General features: G+C 39.4%; 1 protein-coding gene across 1 annotated transcript in view; it reads right to left on the bottom strand.

Annotated features, from left to right (window-relative positions):
• The window catches only part of LOC140953305 (uncharacterized), a 16,513-nt gene that overhangs the window by 4,024 nt on the left and 2,904 nt on the right, over positions 1 to 9,585 (bottom strand). Inside the window, exons 3-8 of the mRNA XM_073402801.1 lie at positions 8,975 to 9,034; positions 8,147 to 8,253; positions 6,789 to 6,874; positions 4,466 to 4,573; positions 3,414 to 3,618; positions 1,887 to 1,942 (exon numbers count right to left, since the gene is read on the bottom strand). Of these exons, the coding sequence (XP_073258902.1) occupies positions 1,887 to 1,942; positions 3,414 to 3,618; positions 4,466 to 4,573; positions 6,789 to 6,874; positions 8,147 to 8,253; positions 8,975 to 9,034 (622 nt within the window). The remainder of the gene's footprint in view (positions 1 to 1,886; positions 1,943 to 3,413; positions 3,619 to 4,465; positions 4,574 to 6,788; positions 6,875 to 8,146; positions 8,254 to 8,974; positions 9,035 to 9,585) is intronic.

The following is a 9,585-nucleotide window of genomic DNA, read 5'->3' on the forward strand; positions in this document are numbered from 1 at the left end:
TCTTTGGTGAAAAAATTTCACTGTCGGCGTGAAACTAGCATGCCGTGAAAGATAGAGTGAAAACTTTCACGCCGTGAATATAGGAGTGAAAATTTTCACGCCGTGAAATCGATTGGGGTGATAAAAGAAGCTTCACGCTATGAAATCTTACCTTATGTTTTTTCCGCGTCTTAAGGGCCTCTTCATATGAGCCCGGTTGACCGGGCTGGCTCGGTTACGGGGATGAATTTTGCCTTGGGTTCATATGAGAAATTTCAGCCCGGTTTCCGAGATGAGAAAAGGCTAAAGATCTTGGGGACGAGTTCTGGCGCCAAATTCGGGAAACAAAACAAACATAGCGAAACACAAAAATTTTAACTTTCGGGCCTATCTTAGCATCGGTAACTCTTAAAGCTGTATCACTACAGTTAAATGGGATGCTTATGATGTGGAAAATACAGCAGGCAAAGCAAGACTATGCCGTCCGGACCGCCAGAATGCTTTGAAAGAAACCATTTGTGAGGAGGAGCGTTGCGTGACGACACAAAAAACGGCAGTGCAGCAGACTATTTTGGTACTACGCAGTCTGACATTAATTAAGTTGATAGCGTATACGTAGACATTTTTTTCTGTGTCTTCGTCATTTGCTTGTACAAGAGAGCTAAATCAGATATATTATAGGGATAAAAACTTACAAGCTCCGTTTAAAAAGATTACATTTTGGTAAAAATACTCGAAAAATACACTGACTTATTTATACCCGATAAAACATAAATATTTGCAAATTCGTGACTCAATAAGTCGTGATTTAGTTTTTCTTTCGTAACTTGAACTACTCAGTTCACACTTTCCCTGCATGAGTTGTTTAGACAAACTTTTCGTGACAAACTTAACACTGCATAATTTCAAAAAACTAATGATTAGTTTTTGAAATTATTATTTCATTTTTGTCATCGACGAAACGAAACACGACGGAAATAATTTATGACGTTGCGTGTTCCTAGAAAGAAACGCAATAAACCAATTGTTACAAATATCAAAAGTCTGACATTTGATGCAGATAATTGCATCGATTTCATGCACAATATCACTTAAATAGAAATTCTGGTTATTACTTCCTTTTTTTCTTTTTACTATTTAGTTTAGTGTCACGTTTTCTCCAACTTTTTATTGTCAAATTGCTGGTTGCGTGTTTTTGTAGGCTGATAACCATTTTTTCTCTCAAGGATTAACTTTCATGGCGTGAACTTTTCACGGTGGGAAATGTTTCTCGGCGGCTATGACCTTTTTCACGGCGTGAAAAATTTTCACTCTGGCAATGACTTTATCACGGCGTGAAACATTTCACTCTGGCCGTGACTTTTTTCACGCCGTGTTCACGGCGTGAAGGAGAAATTTCACTCACATTCCAATAATATTTTTCCATTTCACGCCTTGGAGCGTGAAAATAGCCCCAGCGTGAAATTTAGATAAGCCACCTTTTCGCGTGAAGGGTCACATATATCCTTGTTTGTACGGATTGCTTGGTCTTGTCCGACGTATATATCCTTGGTTGTACGGACTGGTCTGTTTCGTCCAAATAATCTGTTAACGCCAGTTTACAAGTGGATTTGCACCTTACAAAGGGTGTTAATGTAATCTTAAAATTACAGGTCGACATAAGTTTCCATTTGTTAAGAAGAAGTGGGCACTGATTTTTTGAAAAAAATAAAAAACAATGTAGAAGCGAAGGCTCCAGGAAAAAAACAGTTGATTTATGCCTTGAAAACAAAACAAAATAAAAAATACAGACGTACAAAATTGCAGCAAGTGGTATCGCCTTCGTGTCCTTTTCAAATCATGCTGGGTTTTTATGTTTAGCGGTGCTGTTTGTGTTTTAATTACGCAACTGCATACTTGTAACTTACTGTTAAAATATGATTTCCTTCGTCTATCTGAGTCTTGTTCACAACACACAGGTGACCTATAAGGGGAAAATTCCGTTCGTTCTTAATCCTTTTTTATCCATGCGTGTGAATTTATGAACCAGCGACTACACGGGAAATTCAAACGAGTGCCCAGCGGTTACTCTACTGAGGCAGCGAGCCGGGGCACCAAGTGTAAACACAGCCGAAGACAGACAAGGTTGGGACCATTATTTTAAGTGTCCGACTTGGAGCAGACTGCAAAACAGTCGGCTTTTCTCAAAATAGGTTTAGTGTAGCGTAAGAGTCTCACGCGCGCGAGTCTTGCAAGGCTAGAGAAAACCAGTCTCGCTCTCCGTTTTCATCCTCGCGACAGAGCTTTTGTTTGACTGTTCACGCGGACTTGAATATGCAAAAATACGGACTGTTTTGTTGTCTAGACTTGGAGAGGTAGGCACCGTCTTTATATAAACAGTGAAACAAAATGACTTCAGGGGCGGATTCAGGATTTTTTTTAGGAGGGGGTGCACTCGTCTCTTGCTCTACTTCAACACCAATAAACCACATAGGGTTTTTTTTTTTTTTGCAGAATACCAGTTGTATTAGAAAACCGCAGGTCATCTCGGGGGGGGGGGGGGCGGTACGCACCCCCTGCACCCTCCCCCTAGATCCGCCCCTGGACTTAGAGGTTGGAAAGGCCCAACTCTAGGTATCCGTTTTGGGAAAGTGTCTGTCTTATAGAGAGTCAACTGAAAGTAGTAAAGAAAGGCAGGGACGGTAACCAGTCAAGTCGCCCCAAAGTCATCTCGGCCGAAACCAGTATCAAGTCGCCCGAAATACAGAGTCATGTCGCCCGAATTTTATCAGGTCAAGTGCACAGAAAAACAAAGTTAATTTTTGTTAAACAAAAAAAAATTTTTGTTAGACAAAACAAGCGCAATGAATGTGCAACATACCATACCAAAAACCTCACGGCAAAAACAAAATACCTCAAGGCAAAACATAAAAACCTCACGGCAAAACAAAATACTTCACAGCAAAAGCAAAATAGTTTTGGTCTTGCCGTGGGTATTTGCTTTTGCCGTGGAAAATATTTGGTTTTGCCGTGAGGTTTTTGTTTTTTTCGTGAGGTATTTTGATTTTGCCGTGAGGTTTTTGTTTTTGCCGTGAGGTTTTCGGTTTTGCCGTGAGGTTTTTGGTTTTGCCGTGACAGTTGTGGGCCACCGTAGATGAAACAAGCGGTATAAATATCTCTATCTTTAACCCTGGATTACCAACGAAACAAGCCCGATGAATGAGTAATATATCTGTTCTATAATCTTCCATGAGACGAAGCAAGCGCGGAAAGTAGTAATAGGGATGCTAGGATTTTGTCGAAGCATGATAAATTTCGAGCCCAACAATTCAGCATTTTGGGCGACTTGACTAAACATTTTAGGGACAAACTCTAGGTGTCAGTTTTAGGGAGGTGTCCACCTTATATGGAGTTGTCTCTTCATGAAGAGTTGACTGCACATCAAAACAACTTACTTTTTCCAGTCTGAAATTTGTCCAGTAGCTCAAACAGTGGTTCGCTTGTTGATGATGTGAGGAAAGAACCAGCCCTGTAAATGTCCCTTATTGGAGTGTTATCGTCTGGGTCTAACATTACCAATGACTTGACAAAGAGAACTCCCACGATATTTTCTCTTTCTCCACTGTACACTGGCACGCGTGAATGGCCTTTCCTACTGATCTGCAAATAAGCACCACCTTGTGAATAAGGGCACTTTGGAGCCCAATAAAGGGCACATAGCCTTCGGGGCAGCGTAAAGGCTCCTACAAAGCCCCTGTTTGTCATGTCACCATGGAACACTCCTCTCCTAGAAGCATTGTGTGATGACACAAAGAATGACTACCACTGAGACTATTAACCCTTTCACTGCCAAATGTAGTTAAAGGCAAATTTCGACCAGATTTCCAAATTTCATTTTCTAACATTTTGAAAAACAAAAAGTACCATGTGAAACTACAGGCAGGGAGCTTTCATTTGAATGGTGACATCACAGGATTTCATCCACAAACGCAAAAGTTACAGTCACCTTTCAAAACTCCATCAAGCACTCTGGCAGTGATGGGTTAATTTTAAGTACAAAGTGTAGCCTGCGAATACAGCTGCCAAATATTGTTGGGCCACTCATCACTACCCACTACTTGATACAATTCAAAACACATCTCAGTGATGACGAGTCTTGAGAGACACCTGTATTCACAAGCTACAGAGACTAACAATAATGCAGTGTGCTGTGACATTCAATAATTAATCGTGATGACTGACGAAAAGATTAGAGGGGAAATAGCACTAAATAATTTTGTTCTGTTTCTTTAAGAGGCCTTATCGTTTTTTAAGCACAACAAAGAAAGCTTAAGAGAAAAGGATGCATAGTCCTGTGTTATTCATGAATGGGAAAATTCAAGGGCTGGCCTCATATCAGTGGCACTAGCTGAAGATCATTAAGAGAAGGGCAAGTTATATTTTAAAGTTTTTCCTAGTTGATAAAAGCCCAAATTTAAAGTAAACAAATGCAGCAATTTAAGTTTACCTCTTTCATTGTATCTTGATCCAGTTGCCTGTTGATATCCAGCATGTACACGTTTTCCAGGGGTGTGTACTTATCTTCAACGGTTTTGTTTCTCATTTCTAGAGCTCCCTACAGGCATCAAACAGTCATGTCAACAGGCACCGTTTAAGTATCAGGGTTCATTCAAAAAAATGTGCGACCATTTTTGAAGGCTAGTTTTCACTAGCAACAAAGTCGAAGTTATAATCAGAAGCATAGAACTATACGATCCAGGGAAAATGGCATTCTGATTCTTCTGATTCCACTTACGACTCAGTCGTTTATGATCAAGTGAAAACTGGCTTGTCAGAGTCACAAGCAGAAGCGAAGGAACTAAACCAATCACCAAGCGTGGGAACATGCATTGTGATTGGTTTATCCTTCTGCTCCTGCTTCCGACTTCCACAATCTGGTTTTCACTAGATCATAAGCGACAGGGTCCTAAGTGGAGTTGGAAAAAAATGGAAACGTTCTGATTCCTCTAACACCCAATTTTTGATTTTCACTAGGTCTTACGACTCCGGCTCCAACTCTGTCGCTTGGGAAAACCAGCCTTAAGGACTTTTCAAGGACCACATTCGATTTTCAAGGACCACCTACCAGGAATGTAATGTGACAGATTGTACGAAAATGCACATTCTCTGCGTATTTGCTCCACCAAATTCTCTACATTTTTCAGTTCACTTGTCTTAAATTGATAGGCAATTCTTGCATAAAACAAAAAAAAAAACCGCTTTATGTAAATCACCTTTAACTTCTCTCTTAGCTATGATATGTATTCTGTCTTGGACAACCAAAAAGCACTAGAAAAACACCTTCCAGGCCACTACATTCCATGTTGAAGAAAATTCAAGGACTTTTCAAGGACTTGCATAGAAATAGAAGGACTTTTCAAGGACTTCCCTTAAAATTAAAGGACTTTTCAAGACTGTTCAAACCCTGAGCATTGCTTTAACCCCTCACTGCAAAAGTAAAATAATTAACTGAAAAAAAAAAAAATTTTTGGTATAAATTATCCAAAGAAATGTTAAATATAGTTCTTAATGCAAAACTTCTGCCAAAGAAATTTAATTTGAATGGAAACACCCTAGGATTTTGTTCTCAGAATTAAAAGTTAGAGTGGCAAGTCAATCTGTCTTTAACTTGGTCTAGAAGGAAACAGGGTGCAAAGAAAGTCAGTTTTACAGCCTGCCATTCGGGCAAGCTGTAGCTAGCATGTACTAGCCCGAAAGTCATTTCAACTAGCCGAAAAAAATTTGATGAGCAGGATTGATTACAGTTCTTGGGTAATTTGAATTTCCCCGAAAAATCACTTGTCCATTGGGCAAGTTAACCCTTTAAGCACCAATATCCACAAACAAATTCTCCAAACTGATCTCTATACATTTCCTTTAAGAATTAGTTGGGAGAAATTGATAAAAGATCAGAGATTCTTCTCTTTATGATCATTTGATTAATTCTCATAGATGTTGCACTTGACAATCTATGGATATTGTTAGGAGAAAATTGATGTTGGTCACTATTGGGACTTAAAGGGTTAAGAACAGAATTTACTAGCCCGACCGCAAAATCCACTAGCCCCTGGCTATCAGAAACCACTTTCTTTGCATGCTGAGGAAAAGCGTTAAAAAATAAATGAGATTTCAAAAACTCATAATATTCAACAAGCATATTGTCTAATCGGAAGTCAACCTTGTTTCCAGGTTCCCCCCCTCTCTCTCTCTCTCGCTCCGTAGGGACGGGTAATAGAGAACCCTGGGAATGAGGTTGATGGGAAGCAAGACTTTATTATGTGCACTTGATGTGGTAAAATTGATTTGAATTTATAAATCATTCACATAGCATTAAAAAAGGTTGGTAGGAATAAACCCTGTCACTCAATTACAGATGAATCATATAATTTTCTCTTGCACTTGACACATGTAGTAAAGTCACACAAAAAGGTGTGACAGTTCAGTTAAGGAAATTACACTCTGTGAAAAATTGATTGCCTCCGCCACTTTCCCTTTTGTATGGTTGTAGGCTGCAGGTGGTAAGTCCATCTTTGCCTTGTATCAAAGATGACAAAGTTGTCTAAACTAAGGTACCTTTGACATACCTCAAACGTATACCATTACAGTCTCACAATCCCCTTGGATTACCTTTGCCATGATTCGCTGCCTGTTGCACTCAAATTTTAGTGTACTTATGGCATATTCGCATCAAACCTAAAATAACTTCTCATCCGGTGTTATCCATGCACATAACTTTATGAAAATTAATGCAAATTTAATGAGTTCTGTAGTTATTTCTATAGGCTTGCTACCTGTATAATCATGACTTCATCTTGACTAAGGGGGTCCTCATTGGCATCTGTATCTTCCTTGTGTAAATCCACAAGTTCTTTTAACTCTGGAAGGAAACAAACACAGGACGCATTTTAACACCTTTCACAATGATGTGATAACTGATGGGGACCAGTAACCTGCTCACCCCCACCCCACCCCCCTGCCTATGGGGGTACTTCCTCTTAATGGGGTATACTGCAGAGTCTTTGAGACTCTGGCTAAAGAGATGAGTTCAGGGACGGATCCAGGATTTTTTTAGGAGGGGGTGCACTCATCACTTCCTGTACTTTAACACTAATAAACCACATAGTTTTTTTTGTTTTTTTGCAGAATACCAGTTGTATTAGAAAACCGCAGGTCATCTCAGGGAGGGGGGTGCGCACCCCCCGCACCCTCCCCCTAGATCCGCCCCTGGAGTTGTCAAGCTGTTCCATATAATAAGTGTGTGGCAAACTCAGTGATATAAAAACAGTAAAGGGAGCATAGTGTAGGATAGTTTTATATGTAAGCTTGGTGGCAAATAATCAGGGATTATGTGGAGAAGAGCATCCCTGAATCAGAGTCAAACTAAAGTAAAATACAGTATACCACTATTCCAGAGATAAAGGGTGATTTTTCACCCTGCACTGGAGTCAGACAGGTAAATCATACTCTGTTGAGTAGCACATATCTGTATAGATTATATGTTTAGTGCCCTCTCCCATTTAGGCCTCCTACAGAGGCATTCCAAGGGCTTTGTCACACATTCCTCTCCCTTTATCACCATGGACAAATTGATAAAGCCCTAGGAAAGTCTGCAAGGGAGTCTAGGGGACTGGGTTTAGGGGGTGGAAAACAATGTCCAAACTAGAAGAGACACTAGCTAAGCTGTGAAATGTAAAAGGTCACCTAGCAGTGTGAAAGCTGCTACATGCAAGTTCTCATGAAGTAATAGTTGACGAATAATAAACTACTAAAATGTCAACAATATGTGTGGAACAATAATTAAGTAATAACTGAAGGTTATACAGGAGGAGTGCGGGTGACAATGATAGAAGGTCAAGATGCTTTTGAACTTTTGCGCAAGTTTCAAGTGATAAAATTAATTGTAAAAACAAGGGTGATCATATTATGAAAGAAGAAGGTCCAAACAGCTTGATCAGATTTGCATTCTGTGCATTCAATCCATCCTTAAGGGAAGTTCAAATGAAGCTGGCTCCATGGACGTGCCAACCACATGTACATTTAACAGCAACTTGGAGATTAGGATTACAGGCTCCTTTCATTGCCCCAATTAATTTACAAAGGGACATCAGGGAGAAAACAAATGAAATCACTGCCGAGCACTGTGATTTACCTGCTCTTCTGAAGAATGTGGAATGCTCATGTCCCAGAAGACAGTCAAGCAGTTTTGAAATAGGCCAGGCAACAACAAACAGTAAAACCATCAATACCTTAACAAACCTGAAAATGATGAAAACTCACTTTACTTCAATGTTACCAAACAATAACAATTTTGACCATTTTAACAATATTGTTTCCCAAGGTCGCAGCTAAGGAAAAGCTAAGCAGGTTTTTTTTAATTAAGTCAACCTTGCTTTCTTTACTTAACTGAACCTTCAAAATTACTCCTGGCCATGTCCTTATTTTCACAGCAATTTTAGCTGGTGGTAAGCCCTTTTTCAGCCTTCTGAGAGGTACAATCAAATCAATATTTATTGTTGGTTGATGAGTATTAAAGAGCTCCTTTGGACATGATTGGGTTCTCTAGCAAAATCCTGGCATTCTCAGCAAAAGTCTCCGGCTTATGACTCAAATAAAGTTGGCAGGTACAGTAGCTGAGTTGATCCAGCTTGACTTTCCACAGTGAAACCACAATGTAACAAAGTGAAAAAAGGGACTGTGAAAATATGTTGTTAAAAGTCTGGAATATGTTAAATAAACCATGGCACATTACCACACGTTTTAATATGACCAGGGCAAAGAGGAACATTGTTTGTTATATCGCTATAATTATACGGTTTTTTTAATTATAACAGGGTTTAATGATACCGTGTCCCACCTTTTGCACATTTACAGCCTGCACCATTCAGGGTGTGTCAAGTGAGATAAATGTATTATAGTACCATTAAGACTACAGAGCTTACACCAATTTAATACAAACATAGTTATTGAAACTACTTACGGGGCCAGTGTTGCTCCTATTGCCAGACCATAACGGGTGCAAAGAGCTTGAGGAACAACTCTGTGATAAACCAAACACTGTCACTTACTAAGTCAATTTTGAAGACATCATTTTATATAGATCTAGCTTTTGCCTCTAATCCATATGGCGTACCTCATTCAATTTGAAATTTATTTGCAAGTGTTTTTTTGAAAAGTATCCAAATTGCATAAGCCTGTAGAGTGAATGCAATTTGAGCTTTATCGAAAGACCCATGAGTGCAAATTAAATTCCAAATTAAACAAGAAAATTCATATGATATAGTAATATACATAAAGAAATTTACACTGTCACAGAGATGCCAACCTCTGGATATCTAAAAGCTGGAGACTCCCTCTTTTTCACTACCCCCTCCCCCCCTCCTCCCAGGAAATTCAATGAGTCCTGCCCCCTCCCCACCCTGACAAATATGGGAATGACAAAGGACATTATATGAGGTCTTACATGAAGTACATACTATCAAAATTCGTGATCACCATTTTCATGCCAGAAATAACCTTTGTCAATGACTAATTAGGTGCCAAAATGCCCCAGAAATCGTACTATGAATAAGAAAAATTCAAGTTTTGAGC

This window comes from Porites lutea, chromosome 1 (genome assembly GCF_958299795.1).
Source record: "Porites lutea chromosome 1, jaPorLute2.1, whole genome shotgun sequence".
NCBI classification, from domain to species: domain Eukaryota; kingdom Metazoa; phylum Cnidaria; class Anthozoa; order Scleractinia; family Poritidae; genus Porites; species Porites lutea.